This window comes from Bos mutus, chromosome 2 (assembly GCF_027580195.1).
Source record: "Bos mutus isolate GX-2022 chromosome 2, NWIPB_WYAK_1.1, whole genome shotgun sequence".
NCBI classification, from domain to species: Eukaryota; Metazoa; Chordata; class Mammalia; order Artiodactyla; family Bovidae; genus Bos; species Bos mutus.
The window spans coordinates 56,249,793-56,267,538 of record NC_091618.1 but is presented as its reverse complement, the minus strand read 5'-3'; the positions used below and the strand labels follow the sequence as shown (position 1 = coordinate 56,267,538).

The following is a 17,746-nucleotide window of genomic DNA, read 5'->3' as shown; positions in this document are numbered from 1 at the left end:
CTATATGGAGTACCAACGACTATTTGGCAAACTTTAGACATAGCAGTCAAAACTGAAATTTTCCTGCTATGAAGAATTAACTATGATCAGGCACTTCCCTGGTGGCTCAGATGGTAAAGAATCTGCCTGCAATGCAGGAGACCCAGGGTTCCATCCCTGGGTTGGGAAGATCTGCTGGAGAAGGAAATGGCTACCCACTCCAGTATTCTTGCCTGGAGAAATCCATAAATAGAGGATACAGTCCATGGGATCCCAAAGAGTCACACATGACTCAGTGACTACCACTTTCACTTTGGGTAGTTTTTAAAATTTCAAATAAATTTCCTGACCCTGGGATCAGCTGTTTTCCAGTTGGTTAATAACCACTGTAATATTAATATGAAAGATCAAGGCAGCATTAAGGCTTCACAGTACATTCAGTGGAAATGGCATAAGAATATCCTAGAGACTGGAGTGCCAATAGAAAGGAAGGTACTTTAGAACTGAACAGTCCTGGCCTGCATCTTGTCCTTGCTACATACTAGCTGTGGCAAGTCATTTAACCTCTGAACTTAGCTATCCTCATGTATAGAATGGATAGAATAAAAAAATAGAATAATTAGTTATCCTCAATATTCTGCCTTAAGGAATTTCTGTGAGAAGGAAAATGTAGCATTTAGCCCTATATCCAGCAATATAGTAGGCACTCAATAAATTGTGGTGAGCATTATTATTATTAGTAGTAATATCACCCTCATTCTTTAAAACTCTTGATTACCAGAAACAGGGGCAAGTCCTCCATATATGCCAGCTCTTACCTGTTAGCTTCTCGGCCAGCATGTTGAGCTGATCTGAGTTCAGGCCACGACCAACGTATGATGAAAACTGCCAGCTCATCACTTCCAGGAGTTGACTCAAAGTGGCAGATGGAGGATTATTAAAGAAAACCAAGTTCTGAAACAGAGTTGTATTGATGATTGTATGTATTAATCACACTGAATACATTGCAGCTCAATATATAGGATTCCTGATTAAACTCTTCAGGTTAACCTAAGTTAACAATACAGATCTATTGTCTCATCTCTGTTGTGCTTTTAAATTAAGACTGATTTTGTCTTTTCCTAAAGAGTTCCTGGTTCTTTGAGTCTAATGTAATATATGGTTCTATCTTATCCCTAAAGAATCATTGGGCAGCTCTTTAACTTTCCCTGGACTATAGACTATCAGTCAACTCATACAAGTACTTAACACTGTCCAACAAATAATTAAACAGATACTCTCTTCTGAAATAATATTAATCTTTTAAAAAATATTTATTTTTGGCTGTGCTGGGTCTTCACTGCAGCTGTGCTGGGTCTTCATTGCAGCACGGGAGCTCTTAGTTGCTGCAAGTAGGCTTTCTCTATTTGTGGTGAACGGGGGCTACTCTCTAGTCGTGGCACACAGGCTTCAGTAGTTGTGGTGCACAGGCTCAGTTGCCTCAAAGCATATGGGATCTTAGTTCCCAGACCAGGGATCAATCCTGTGTCCCCTGCATTGGCAGGTGGATTCTTAACCATTGGACCACTGGACCAGGGAAGTCCCCTGAAATAATATTAATCTTAAACAAAACTTGTATCATGATATTTAATTGGTTTATCATGGGTTAGTACAAGTTATACCTTGACCAGACAAAGCATCCCAAAGTACAAAAATAGTTAAGTCCCAGGCTAAGGAAGGGAATCCTATAATATGAACTCATAATTAACTTGGGACTCCTGTTTTAGGATGGTCTTTTCTAATATTGTTCTAGACAAGAGGATCTTTTGTATGATCAACTGCAAAAGATCAACTCTTTATAACAGCAACTGGGTCAACAATGGCAGAACAGAAGACTTCACCTCAGATTACTGGAAAGGAGAAGGTGAGAAAGCCAAGAAAGATATTTTAAGGAAGAAGGTGGGTGAGAAATTAAGAAATCCTTTGCAATATGGGGAGAAGGTCTTTGGCAAACATGACCAAGCTGGGCAGCAAGAAAAGGAACCAATTCAAGAGACTTCAGAAGGTGGGAATAAAAGAAGACATGGCATTCTGTAAGGAGTGAGAGATAGGAGAGGGAAGAGTAGAGAGAAAGAACTTCCTTGAACATGAAGATCGTATCTGGACAGATGACCAAAATGCATAGAACATAATTAAGGTCTAGGAGCTTAGGTTTTGAACCGGAATAGTTAAGAGAAGCTAGAGTTAGCTGTTATGCTGAACTCTGTAAGCTGGCTGTGCATTTATGTGTTAGGAGCTGTATATGAAATACATCTCCAGGTTCCTCATCTAAAACTAGAGCAGAATCTGAGATGCTAAAGCAGACATCTTTGGTGGCTTTCTCATAGAAGAAGGATGCTGAAGAAAGCTAAGGGTGGTGGCACTGCACTCTGAGGCTAGTCCATCTTCTTCCTATATCCTGGAATTGGATGAAACATTCTAAACGTGTAGTTTCTAATGGAGAATGACATTAAATCTCAGAAGTGTTGACTGTTATTGACTTTACAGACCAGGTAACTTTTCGGAAATATTCTAGAAATAACTTTGGGAGAAATATCAATAACCTCAGATATGCAGATGACACCACCCTTATGGCAGAAAGCAAAGAAGAACTAAAGCGCCTCTTGATGAAAGTGAAAGAGGAGAGTGAAAAAATTGGCTTAAAACTCAACATTCAGAAAACGATTTAAAATCATGGCATCTGGTCCCATCACTTCATGGCAAATAGATGGGGAAACAATGGAAACAGTGTCAAACTTTATTTTTGGGGGCTCCAAAATCACTGCAAATGAAAAGACACTTGCTCCTTGGAAGAAAAGCTATGACCAACCTAGACAACATATTAAAAAGCAGAGACATTACTTTGCCAACAAAGATTCATCTAGTCAAAGCTAAGGTTTTTCCAGTAGTCATGAAAAGATGTGAGAGTTCAACCATAAAGAAAGCTGAGCACCAAAGAATCGATACTTTTGAACTATAATGTTAGAGAAGACTCTTGAGAATCTTTTGGACTGCAAGGAGATCCAACCAGTCCATCCTAAAGGAAATCAGTCCTGAATATTCATTAGAAGGACTGATGCTGAAGCTGAAACTCCAATACTTTGGCCACTTGATGCGAAGAACTGACTCACTGGAAAAGACCCTGATGCTGGGAAAGATTGAAGGCAGGAGGAGAAGGGGACGACAGAGGATGAGATAGTTGAAAGGCATCACCAACTCAATGGACATGTATTAGTTTGAGTAAGCTCCGGGAGTTGGTGATAGACAGGGAAGCCTGGCGTACTGTGGCCCACAGGGTTGGGAAGAGTCAGACATGACTGAGTGACTGAACTGAACTTTTCTAGTGAGTTCTGTTCTTCTTACTGCAGGCAGAGAGGAAGCAAGGCACAGGACACTCTGCGCCTTCCTCTCTGCAGTTAATCTGACTCAGATGCAGGGCACCAGAGGATGAGAAGTTACAAGGCTGAGGCATTTTCTATGCTGTGTTTTTTTTAAGCACATTAGACAAAAGGGAGGGAATGCTTGGAGCTGACTCATTATGACTATTCCTACTTCTGGGATGTGAGGTAGAAAAATTCTTCCCTTTGGAAGGCACATTTGCTTTGCATCAAGAAGAAATAGGTATTTACATCTGATCTATTTTCGCTAGACCTTGGTGGTTTCCAGGACAACACACTGGGGTTTTGTTAAGAGAGAATGGAGGGAAATCCTGACTCATCTTTTTTGCCACACCCTTCCTTGATGGTCTTAATAGAAGCTCCTTTAAGAAGTGCTTCTTCTCTCTACTTCCTTTGCAACTTGAGACCAATTTTTCATCCATATCTTAAATAACCACCAGATGGCATTAGAAGCCAATTTGAGCCTAGAATGGATTTAAATCTATAATCAACTTGAAAATCTGTAGTGTTGTTAGGTGAGATTGGTGAAAATGCTAGTCAATTTCAATTCAAATTCAAATAAGTATTTGAAACCAATTCTTGACCTTTGTGGAAGAGCCAGTGTGGAGAGGGTGTGGCCAGAAGTAGTTGAGGAGGTAAACATAGCAGTCAGACCTCAAATTTTGGAGAAGGGATTCTCCAGAGTCCAGTAAACAGAGCAACTGGATGGCCCTAGAACCCTCTGTGATGCACAGAGTTGGGAACTGACCAGACCTCAGAAATAAAGAACATCTGTCTGTCACTTCTGCTAGCCAGAACTCTCTCATGGTCCAAGTACATCAGAACATGTTATTTTAAATATGACACAAGGGAGGAATCACACAAATGAATATATGGGAGTTTTGAAATAAACAATCCACAAAGATATGCCAAAATTTATACACACACATATACACATACCTTTTGGGGCCCATGGGTTTTGTTGACCATAAAACAAACCAAATGGAATTAAAGGGGGAGAAACAAGAATAGGGTCTCTACCTGGGAATCGTTGGTTGACACATTGTACCAAATGATGGACGCCCAAGCATTAGGTAATTGACTGACGTTGGAAATCATCACCACAGGTAATGAGCAGGTCTGGTTTTTGTTTTTTAAAAAAACAAAAGGCACAGTTATTACAGGTAGTAGCATCTTACATTGATTTTATACTTGGATCTTTCCCCTAAAGGGCCATCTCAAGTCAACCCCACTCCTCCAATCCTGGTGTCTACACTGCTTTGGTACTAAAATGATTCATGAAGGCACTGGAACCATCTGAGCATACATGAGTCAAAGTACAGGGAGGAAAGAAGCAATAAAAATAAGGATCCTTTCAGAGTGCTTGGTCAGTCGGCTCCAATATCTTCCCTGATATTATGTAGATATTTTTACTTTCTTGTATCATGTTCTGCCTAAAATGTAACTAACTAGAGCTTGTATTGACTTAGCAACCTTCTTCTTAATAAGTTACATCAAATAATCTAATTTAAAATTTATCTCTGAAATGGATTAATATGTTCAAATTATTATCTAACATCTCATTAATATCAGTATCAGATATGGGGGTTTTAACTGTAGAAGAGGGAGAGGTAAGTGACTTTGGAATACAAAACATTTTGGGAGATAGAACTGCTGCTTCTATTGTCATAGCACTCAACTTAGTACTGTTGGTCTAACGTTTTCAACCTTATGGAACAAACAGGCTTCACAGACTAATCTGGGAAACTAATCAACTTACATTAGTCCCTTCGCATTAACAGAAGTTATATTGCTTGTAGACAGTGAAATGCCCACTTGAGGAACTTAACAGTTCATGGAAGCAGACATTTAGGGAAAAGGGATGAAGGAATCTCTGGAAAATTTTATAAATATGTTCACATTCATTAAGATAAAAGAGTGAAGGCAGAATGCTAAAATAATATATTCTACAAATAGAACCATATTCAGGTGTGTGAAATTGTGTTCATTCATGCACTCATTCATTCATTTATTCAACAAATGTTGAGCATCTGTTATATGTCAGGCACTGTGCTGGGCACTGGTAATGGAAGGATAAAGGTGTGATATCCTGCCTTCAAGGAGCTCATTGTTAATTATATTCAATTTAATTCCCCATTTCTTGATTCCTTCTTTGAGTTCAATGGTGACTGTTATCAGAGGATCAAAACAATCTGCTATTAATGTTCCTATTATTGGTCTTTGCTCATCACACTATAAATACCTTTCTTCTGAGGCAATTTTATGTACAAATTGAAATTTTGAAATCATACATGACATGGTTCAAGTATATTTATTTCTTTTTAAGCTTTCCACTGAGTATCCGTGACTCTGGGAATCCCAGAAAACAAACAAAATATACAGTCTCAGCAACAAATTATTCAATATGTATTGAATTATAATGACTGAGATTTTATCATTTATATATATGTATATATATATAATTTAAAAATTATTTTTTGGCCATACCACATAGCTTGTGAGATCTTAGCTCTTTGACCAGGAAACAAACCTGGGCCCTTGGCAATGAGAGTGTGGAGTCCTAACCACTGGACAACCAAGGAATTCCCTTATCATTTATATTTAATCAGAATAATATATGCTGACTAATGAGTGAATATTTGATAAACTGATTTCCTAAATTACAACAAAAATAATGAATAAGGAATGTACTAAAACCTAGAAAATATTGAGTTTTCATCTTCAAATACCAATTCCTGAAAATGTTATTAGTAAATACTAAATATTCCTTGAAACACCTACCTCCAAATCTATGGTCAGTCCATAGAGGCAGATCTGTGTCTCAAATGTTATGGAATGAAGCTCCTCAGTCACCATGTGACAGCCCTAAGGGGGAAAGAAATAAAGTGTTATCTTACAAATGCATATGCATGTGCGCTAAGTCGCTTCAGTCGTGACTCTCTGCCACTCCATGGACTGTAGCCCACCAGGCTCCTCTGTCCATGGGATTCTCCAGGCAAGAATACTGGAGTGGGTCGCCATGCCCTCCTCCAGGGTATCTTCCCAACCCAGGGATTGAACCTGTGTCTCTTGTCTCCTGCATTGACAGGCAGGTTCTTTACCACTAGTGCCAACTGGGAAGCCTTCTACAAATATGTATAGTTGTTACCTATTATTAGATGTGCTTTTATAAAAACTAACAAATTCTTAAAGTATAAAGTATAAAATACCCTCAAACATCTTGTTATGGAACATTCCTTATTTTAAAAAGTTAAAGGATATACAGAGTTTGAGAACTCTTCCTTTCCACAAACAGAATGATATTGTCTCTAAAACAATGAATTTTCTAGCTTCAACAATTCCAGCATATTTTCATGAGTTGAAATCCAGATAAGTTGCTCTTTATTTTTACTTTTGGAAATTTGTCCTTTTGACTTATCAGCTATTAACAAAAGAAAGCCAGATGTGTGTAGCTATAACAAAAACAAGTCAGTATCATAATGGATTTTTTAAAAGCAATATCAAACACGGTTAAACATGGTTAAGTGGGAAAACTATGTACTTTCCTCAGCTTCTTCCAGAAACTTCAATAAAAGTAACAACTGGGGTTTTGTTTACTTTCCAATAAAATAAAACTGTAACCTAGGTCTGGGAGTGAAAGCTAGGGGAGTGTGGAGCGAGGGTGGCAGTTAGGGGCTATGTGTTTCAGAACCAGGGGTGGAAGCATTGAGCCCCCCGAAGCTGGAGAGTGAGGGCTGAACAGGACAGGTAGTTACTAGTCTCAGCCTAGGCAATGAGGTTCCCAACTGCCCTGACCCTGGTGGGGTTTTGGTTAGTTAATACATCCAGTGCTTACATTACTATGATTATAAAAAAAATGTTAACAGATGAACCATATAACAGTATGATTGCATTTCCATTCTTATATTATTTTTAGTTTTCCCTGGACTTATTAGTTGCCTCAGACTTTTTACTTAATCAATTTGTTTTATCTACCTGTTACTATTGTAACCCGAAACACTGAATATATTAAATAAACTAAATGCTATACAATAATATTGTAAAAATGGGTGAAATTCATATGTATGAAGAGCTGGTATTTAAGAGCCATAGCTTAATTTAAAAGAGATAACCATCAAGGACCTACTGTACAGAACAGGGAACTCTGCTCAATATTACATAACAACCTAAACAGGAAAAGAATTTGAAAAAGAATAGATACATGTATATGTATAACTGAATCATTTTGCTGTACATCTGAAACTAACGCAACACTCAGGGATTGAATCCAGGTCCCCTGTATTGCAGACAGATGCTTCTACCATCTGAGCCAGCAGGGAAGCCCCTAATCAATTATACTACAGTGTAGAATAAAAAGTTTTTTAAAAAGAGAGCCACAGCTTAATCTTTTTCTAGGAATAATTCAGAAGTATATAAACAAAAATATCAAGAAATATCAGTATGTTCTTAACATAATATTTAGAGCTCAAAAAGTGATCACCTCTGAGGAGTGGGTTTGGAGTGGGAAGGAGTGAGACAGAAATTGCTGTTTTTCCCAGGATGAAATCTGACAGAAACTTGCTATATGCCCAGAACCAGCAGTACTGTCATCATCTAAGAGCTTGTTAGAAAAACAGCCTCTCTGGCCTCTTTCCAGGCCTACTGAACCAGATTCTGCATTTTAACAAGAACCCCAGGTGGAATTTATGAGGCAATTATTCTCAATGTGATGTATCCACATTGTGTTTAGTCTCAAAAGGGATGTAGAAAAATTGGAGATGATATAGAAAGCTTAAACGATTTAAAAAATAAGTCCTGTGGGAACATATGAGCAGAAGTGGAATTATCTAGATTAGAAAAGTCAGGGTGGGGTTGTGGGTGGCTGAGTCAGCTCTGAAAGGGAGCTCTTGCTACTGAATATAGTTAATAACAAGCTGGAGTCCTTTTGTGTTAAATTAAAAAAAAAAAAAGTTCTAATATGATGATATGAATGACAACTACATGAGGAAGATTTTATTGATAATGCTGTTGCTGCTGCTGCTAAGTCACTTCAGTCGTGTGCGATCCCATAGATGGCAGCCCACCAGGCTCCCCTGTCCCTGGGATTCTCCAGGCAAGAACACTGGAGTGGGTTGCCATTTCCTTCTCCAATGCATGAAAGTGAAAAGTGAAAGTGAAGTTGCTCAGTCGTGTCTGACTCTTAGCGACCCCATGGACTGCAGCCTACCAGGAGGAATGTTAAAATGTTAAAATTTTAAAATAAAATAGAAAATTAAAAACTCCTCTTTCCCTTGGGCCAGAGCATTGTGGTACCTTCCAGTGCCTGGAGGTGGTTAGATTGACTCAGTGAGACTGCTTCTTATGGATTAGTAGAAAGTTATGTTACTGAAAATTCTTTTGAAAATTCTCTTAGACCACCCCTAAAATTATTCCCAACACACCAAACAACCAGCCCCCTCCCCCAATTTACTTATTATGTAGAACTAAATTGTTCTTCCTTTGATTGACCATGAGATGAAATGGTCATGTTTAGGCACCAAATTGAACAAAAACCACATTTTTTTTTTTTTTAAACAACAGAAACTCTCACTGCCCTCTGGGAGGAGGTATTTACACTATGCAAAGTGAGACAACAGAAGAATCCACAAGCCCATGTTCACTAACGGGTGCCACTCACATTCTGAGTTCAGTGGTGGAAAGGATACAAGCCTGTGTTTGTAGATTTGAACAGAACATTCGAGAGGCCTGAGGCAAGCGCTCAGAGGGAGACCACATACCATATGTCTAAATATTTAGCCTTTATAAATCAAGTTAACAAACATTAAAATATGGGCTAGTCTCCTGCCTCAACAGCTAAGCTTTCACATGACCTAACTGGCCAGGTTTTAACTCCTCAAAGTCCTGCTGAAATATGCTGTCCTGGGGAGAGCATGACCTTCTGGGACCACTTCCCATCCTTCTTTCTTCTACCTCTGTGAGGGGCTGACCTGACGAGTGTGGCCCTGAGGCCTCTCCTCATGCCTGAAAATGTTTGCACTGATGGTTTCATCAGTGCTTGAGAGAGCAGACCTGGGGAAAAGGTCTGTACAGCCCTGAAAGTGGGCTTGAGGTCTTCTGGGCTGGGAATGCTGAAGCCCTGGGCTCTGGTGAGCACGTGGCCTTGACTACCCAGACATCTCTCTCTGTAGGGAGGGCTACAGTGGGAGGACTGCCAAAGTGAGCCTTTGGATTTCATATCCCTCCTTCATTCTAGTCTCTGTAGTTTAATTTGTTTAATTAAATGTGTGTGTATAATAATTCATCATCAATATAATTCCCTCACACCTTTGGGTTATGGCACTTGTGTGCTCACTGGTCCAAAGGGCAAGAGTCCCTCAAAGTGTGAGAAATCAGGGCTCTACAGAGCAGTGACACACAGGGTTGTCCATTAACTTTGGAAGAAGACGCTGTACTTAAATATTACTTTGTTGAACTGTAATGTGGATGGTGAGAGGTTTACATACAGATTCAAACTAATTTCCAGTGTTTGCTTTAAACTTCTGATGCAACCGTGAGGTACATTTAGAACGAAATCCAACAAAGAAGCTGACATCAGCTTCAACATGTGTATCAACAATATACAGGACTGGAGGAGAGCAGCTCTGACAGAAGACAGTGTCATTAACTTTCCAAGCTTGCATGGCCACCAGTCATAGTCTTTATTATTTTATCAGTGCAGTCCAAGCTAGAGACACTATTCAATCTCACATTCCCAGGGTCCATTCCTTACAGACTGTGAAAATATCATAGATAAGATGGACCATTAATGTTTGTATTAAAAGCTATTTCAACCATCTGAGATTATTATAGATTTAAAATATCCATATTTATGATATTTATATTAATGACATTGATGATATAACTGGATTGAATGTATTGCACTTTTAAAGAAAAGCACCCACTGGATAATCTGCTAAGAAACTGAAAAACTGGCTAAACAACCTGACCAGGGCTCCACCTAGGAAAATATATGGAACCTAATGAAAGGTGTAGATGTCACCATATTCTTTTTGTTACCTCTGTGCATGCATGCTAAGTCACTTCAGTCACGTCCAACTCTTTGCGACCCTATGGACTGTAGCCAGCCAAGCTCCTCTGTCCATAGGATTCTCCAGGCAAGAATACTGGAGTGGGTTGCCATGGCCTTTTCCAGAGGATCTTTGAACCCATGTCTCTTATGTCTCCTGCATTGGCAGGCAGGTTCTTTACCACTGCACCATCTGGGAAGTCCCCAATAGAGTAGGACATTGTTGTTTATCTTGCTCATCTCTTAACAAACCGTAATCTATGATAATGTTGCACATGGAAAACTATGTGGAATAGAAAACAACTGCAATAATCCATTTGCTTAATGAGTATTTGCTGAGTTCCTATCATGTGTTAGACCCTGGCCTAGATCCAGGGAAACAATAATAAGAGGGGAAACAATGGTAGAGTCATATGATAGAGAGACCTTAATCACAGAATCATAGGAAATAAATGTAAAGCAACAACTAATTCTCAATCCATAAAATAAAGGGACTATACGGAAGATATTGCCCCAAAAAATATGTTTCTAGTGTTATTTGTGCACCAATCTTTGTCTTTAAAAAGCATTGCAACTACTTAAATTAGTTCAGAAGGCAATCGACTTCCTGTGAAAATGCTTGAGCCGGTTGGAGTGTGAGTGGTGGATCTGTGTTTGAGAACACTGAACCTTGAAAGAACATCTGTTTGGCTATTTTGTTAAATGAAACTCAAGTCAGCCAGGCTTTACTAATAGCTTCTTTGTGCTTCATGACTTTCCACCACATAAACAAAATTACCTAACACCTCAGTCTGTGGCTAAAACTGTCATTTATCAGTTAAAGCCTACTGACAGAACAAACTCAAGAGACTGCAATTTCAGCCTCCTTGTTCAAACAGTTTCTGCCATTTCAACAATCACTCTCAAGCCATATCTTAGGACCTCCAGGAAAGCCTGCTTCCTTGGAGTGTTTATTTTATAGAGATAGACTGAAGCTTTCACCAAGTTTGGCAACTTGCTAGATGATGGAATCTTATCTTCAGCATGATTATTCCAAGGAAAAAACAAAGGTGGGAGAAAGAACCAGTAATTGCAAATCTTGAATTTGTGACAGCATGTCAACAGATTCCTCATTCCAAAGCAAATCCTTTAAATTAAATGCATTTTGAAAAATGACCCGATTCTCTGCTGCACTTCTGAAGATTATAGAATGTTTGTCAAAGGAGCTTCAGAGATTGTGTAGTCTAATGGTTCTAAAATCTTTTTTTAACCCTGGAACATGTTCTTAGAAGTAAATTTCCTACCTGGGCCCCTATCTGTAAAATACTTAAAATAGGACTGATTGATTGAAATAGGGGTGGGAAGTCCAGAGCTCCACCATTCACCAAACCAAAACCAAAGAGGGACTCCACTGGTCTTCCTAGCGGTCTAGGGACAGCATGTGTCTAGTGCAACTTCCTTCTTTCACCCCGTGCTCCTGCCAGGAGCCCCCTGCACCTCCCGACAGGTCACTTCTTCCCAGATGATCTCAGAGTCAGATGCCAGGGGGCGCTGAAGTTCTAAAGAGGTTTGGATTGGCAGTCTTGAGGAAACTGTCATGGTATGTTCTCAATCATTTAATGAGTATTCAGTCTAACCTCTCTAAAGTAGGAGAGGAGGACCAGGTTGGGGAAGTTGTAAGGCAGCAGGCATTGAGAGTAGACATGCAAGCCTATAAAAGGGGTGTATATACATAGTGGTCTGAGGTTTCATGGACCTGGAGCCAGAAGAGGAACATGCTCAGTGGCCCTTAAAGGGAATATTTCCAGCAGAGCACCTGGCAGAGAAGGGATGTTAGGGATTCATAGTTTATCCTAAGCCAGGAACCACATTTAGAGTCATTTCCGCACCTGTTACAGAGGGGGCAGCCTGGCGGGCTGGTCAAGAAGCCCATGGCAGACAGGTGCACAGTGCATTGCAGTTGACTCTCACACACTTCATCCTGTTTGGTCCTCACAACAACCCTATGAAGTGCAGGTGAACATGAAACCATTTTATAGTTAAGGAGATTGGGAGTTAGTGAGGTAAAGTGGCTGGTGCAAGGTCAGCTGCCTGTAAGAGGCAGGGCCATCAGCAGTGCTGGTTCCTCTACTGTACCAATGTGCACAGGAGATACAGTAGCAGCGAGAGTTTTCTTGGGAAGCATGATTTTAAATTCTTCTAAACTTTGTAAGGATTCTGGTGCGAGGTAGCTACATGATTTCTGAGCAGGTGGGTAAAGTGAGGAAAACAGTAGCTTAAACAGAGGAAAGAATGAGATGCTCCCCACAAACCTGCAGAGATCTTATAGGAATCCCAGCAAATTGGGTGTGTGTATGTGTGTGTGTGTGTGATGAGATAAAGGAGTCAAAGTAGAGTGACAACCATCATGGCCTCTGTGTGTGTGTGTGTGTGTGTGTGATGAGATAAAGAGGTCAAATCAGAGTGACATCATAGTCTGTGTGTGTGTGTGTGTGATGATATAAAGAGATCAAAGCAGAGTGACAACCATCATGGCCTCTATATATGTGTGTGTGTGATAAGAGGTCAAAGTGGAGTGACAACCATCATGGCCTCTGTGCATGTGTGCGGGTGTGTGTGTGTGGGTGGGTGGGTGTGTGTGGGCGGGTGTGTAGGTGTGATGAGCTAAAGAGGTCAAAGCAAATGTCAACCATCACAGCCTCTCCCAGGGAAGGTGTGCCCCACCAGAGGCAGGGTGGCACAGTGGCCAAAAGCATGGACCCAGGAGCCAGATTGCTGAGGTTTGAATCTAAGCCCGAGTGCTCAGTGCCTCAGTTTCCCTGGCCAAAATAAGTATGACACTAATGGTCTCTACTTCCTGGCACAGTTGAGAGAGTTACATCAGTCAGTGCCAGCAAAGCTATTAGACAGTGTGATACAGAGTAAATGCGACACAAGGATTTGTCAAGTAAGTCCTTATCAGGCTATGAACTCCTGCTGCAGGTACATAGATAAGCGATAAGCAACAGCTACTGTTTGAAATTTGAAAATGAGGTTATAACATCCTGGCTTCCCGTTCTCCCTAAATTTTGGTTACTGCAATTCCTGGCCCCATGACTTTGTGAATTCCACTTAATCACCAGATCCTCCCCCACTCTTTCCTAACTTTCCTTTTGTCACCCCTAAGTTTGGCCAAGCTCCTGATTCCCATCTCATCTTTCTGAGTCCACTGCATATATTGTGTGACTTTTCAATGGTTCCTATAGCACATAAAACAGCATTCAAGTCTATGGTTTGTTTTGAACGTACCAAGGAGTCATATTAAAATTCTGTCAACAGGGGGAGCTCAAAGAACAGCTTAAAATAAAATTATCCAGTTCCAGCAAACTTGGGGGGAAAAAAAGAAAATCATTCTGCTATAACTGCATGATTTTGTTATTAATCAGAAAATGAGAGGAAATAAATTCAAAATGAGATAAATAGGCAGTGTTAATGAGACATTGTTTTTCTATAGTGGAAGCTGATTTACTTAGATCTCTGTCTCTAGAGAAATTCAAGTAGATTCTGATTTTACATTCACAAAGATGACAAAGTACTGAAGAATTCAGCTACTTAATTTATTCCCACTTGATTTGTCTTCCTTAAGAAGAGTTTAGAAGCATTGTGCTTAGTCTATTCAGACTTAGGAAATACTATTCAGAGAGGTCACTGCATGAAATGCTGTTTGCAACTTTGGTGAAAATTCCAAGATTTGTGAAACAGACTTTTATTTATAATATGCTAATGTTTTAATTAGGAAGTTTGGAAAACCTTTATGGATTTCTATAAGGTGGGAAGAATAACCCCTATTTGTTTGGTTTACTAGAATATTCTTAAACTCAAAAGCTTTGTTCCTGTTGTATCTGGGCTGAGAAACCTGTTTGACAGTCTGCTGTAAGCCAAGGTTGTACCTTGGGAAGAAAGCTTAGCTCATCCTTGGTGGAGCAGTGATATCTGGCAAAAGAACTTTAAGACATGGGTAAGATAATGAAGAATTCTTGGAAGGGAAAAATGTAGAGCATGAAAACTGTTGTGATGGATCTTTGTGGTTTTGTGGAGTGGGCTAGATTGACTAATCGAATGCTGGATTTATAAAGTGTATTTTCTTCCAAATAATTTGAAGAAATTTCTCATAGAGCTGTAACACTAAAGCCAGGAGATTTAATTCATACCAACCACACCACAATAAGCTTCATTGCTTTCTAACTGCATCATGTAGGTGGTCTTACACATGCAGTTTCTCTGAGCATGGAGCATTGGGCATTATGACTCTGATCTCTTAGAGGAAAAAAAATGCAATATTTCTCTATCAGATCATTTGCCAAGGGTCATATTTTCAGTTACTGTAACTGAAACTGTAAACATATTTACAGTTTCATTAACTGTAAACATATTTACAGTTACTGGACTCAAGCCCAGGTTTTCTAATTCCAAATACGTAGGGCATAGAGAAATGCCCTAGTATCTGCCAAGTCGCTTCAGTCGTGTCCAACTCTATGCCACCCCATGGACGGCAGCCCACCGGGCTCCCCCGTCCCGGGGATTCTCCAGGCAAGAACACTGGAGTGGGTTGCCATTTCCTTCTCCATGCATGAATGTGAAAAATGAAAGTGAAGTCGCTCATGCCCCACTCTTAGCGACCACATGGACTGCAGCCTACCAGGCTCCTCTGTCCATGGGATTTTCCAGGCAAGAGTACTGGAGTGGGTTGCCATTGCCCTAGTATCTAGGTCAACTAAATAGATGATTCCCAAAGCCACTTCCAATTCAGGATTTGGCAACTCTATTATTTACTGACAAACTGGAACACCTGGGCTGCATCAGTTTGTTCTTTTAATCGATTCATCCACTGAAGTGCCAACCTTAGATATACGAGTAAAATAATTGATACCATAAAGTAATAGAACTGTTTTCCACTTATGATTTTCACATACTGGGTCATGATGTTCAAAGACTTACCTCTTACCTGTGGAAAATGAGTGACGTTATGATATTCTATAATAATGAACTGACTACAGAAATTACAGCAATACGATGCAACCAGTTTAAATCATGTCCTCCAAGAGTAAGTTTATGGAAAACTGTTCACTTCACATTGCTATGTGATGAAAAGCAAATTATGAAAAATTGTGTGTATATATACATTTAAAGTAATGTATACATATAAAGTCTAGAATGATGTGAACCAAAACATTAATAGTTGTTTTCTTAGGAGGATGTTATATGCAATTTCTATGCTCTTCTTTTTAAAACAAAATTTCTTATACAGTTGGCAATTATCAAGTTTTACATTTGTAATTAGAGAAACATGAATTTGATTTTATATAAAAATATAAAGGGCAGTTTAAGAGCTTTTGCCTTTTCATATTGTTCATGAGCTTTGTAAAAATAAGACATTATAAGATTATTTCCTAGAAAAATTCCTTCGGAGAAAACATTTCCTACCTCATTTCCTTTGTTTCCAGCACTAGACTTCATTTCCTTTGGCTGCTGTGAAAGAGGAAACAACAATGTTTGGATGGAGAAGCATTATCTGCTAAATACCAAGTTGGTTGTACCTATTATAGCGGTTTTCTCAGTCAGAATTTTGACTTCTAGAACAGTAAGCCAGATGTCTTCTAACACATTGAAACCTAACATAGCTGCCCAGATTCAACAGAAAGTTTCCTGTTTCATCTCATGGGACGCCACTTGAGGAAGTTTCATTGAGATAAGGGAGCAAGCTGGTATAAGACTGTTTTTCAGCCACATTTTGAAAGAGGAAATCATATTGCGATGTTTTAGAATATATTCAGCACTCCTCTGTACCTGGAAAGTATCATCTGAGCTAAGCCATGACGATTCTCAATGCCTATGAAATCACGTCTAACACACAGGCCTGGGGAAATAGACACGGGCCAGTATGCACATGGCATGGTGAGCTACTAAATGCCATGAGAGAAGACACAAAATGTTCATGACATAGACTACTCAGTGGGAAAATAGGATGGAAAAATAATTAATGTGTACAATCTGATCCACTTAAAAAAAGAATATAAAAGTATATATATATATATTATATAGTGAAAGTGTTAGTTGCTCAGTCGTGTCTGATTCTTTGTGACTCCATGGACTGTGGCCTGCCAGGCTCTTCTGTCCTTGGACTTCTCCAGGCAAGAATACTGGAGTGGGTAAGCCATTCCCTTCTCCAGAGGATCTTCCTGACCCAGGGATCAAACCCAGGTCTCCTGCACTGCAGGCAGATTCTTTACTGTCTGAGCCACCAGGGAAGCTCTCTATATATGTATACACACACATATACATATATATATATATATATGAATGAAAATGTAAAAATAAGGATGTCAATAGTGTTATGTCAAGGTGTTGGGATCATATAGGTGGTTTTTAATTTTTAAAATTTTGCTTTGCTGATTTTCCATATTTACTTTGGTATTAAAAAGTGATGAAAGGTATTATATACTACTACTACTACTAAGTCACTTCAGTCGTGTCCAACTCTGTGTGACCCCATAGACGGCAGCCCACCAGGCTCCCCCGTCCCTGGGATTCTCCAGGCAAGAACACTGGAGTGGGTTGCCATTTCCTTCTCCAATGTATGAATGTGAAAAGTGAAAGTGAAGTCGCTCAGTTGTATCCAACTCTTACAGACCCCATGGACTGCAGCCTACCAGGCTCCTCCGTCCATGGGATTTTCCAGGCAAAAGTACTGGAGTAGGGTGCCATTGCCTTCTCCGAAGGTATTATATAAAAGGTAATGTATGTGAAAATGCTTTGCAATTAGAAAAGCATCATGAAAACTAAAGTTTTGTTATTTTATATTTTATCCTTCCTGGAATACAGACTCGACCACTTTTTGGTATGTTTCTTGTCCTTCCTTTTTCAAATGACTCTTTTGGGAGACAGGTATCTCTAAATTAAGAGCCTTTTATGGCTTCACTTATTAGCAAACATTGGCCATTATTAAAGTTTCTTGAGAATAGGAATTGAACTGAAGCAAAAAGAGTGCTAGTTATAAGAATGTATATGTATGATCACTCATCATTACATTTAATTGATTTAGCAGTCTCATACAGAGGGATTCAAGGATTCACACAAAAACAAAATAAAAATTGAACACCAGTATAAATTTTGTATGCAGCTATCTTTCTGTTAACATAAATTTTATCTTTTAGAAAGTAAACCTTTTGAGGCTGCTTCACTGGTGTCCCAACATTCAGGTGAGGTACCTTCTCAATGCTAATAAGCCAGGTGAGTAACATGTTTTTGGCTAGACAGCAATAGGGTATTTGGGAATCTAAGAACTATG

General features: G+C 39.4%; 1 protein-coding gene across 1 annotated transcript in view; it reads right to left on the bottom strand.

Annotated features, from left to right (window-relative positions):
* Positions 1-17,746, bottom strand: part of STAT4 (signal transducer and activator of transcription 4) — a 105,318-nt gene that overhangs the window by 10,684 nt on the left and 76,888 nt on the right. Inside the window, exons 14-17 of the mRNA XM_005902977.3 lie at positions 15,883-15,927; positions 6,177-6,260; positions 4,416-4,514; positions 798-933 (exon numbers count right to left, since the gene is read on the bottom strand). Coding sequence (XP_005903039.1) covers positions 798-933; positions 4,416-4,514; positions 6,177-6,260; positions 15,883-15,927 — 364 coding nt within the window. The remainder of the gene's footprint in view (positions 1-797; positions 934-4,415; positions 4,515-6,176; positions 6,261-15,882; positions 15,928-17,746) is intronic.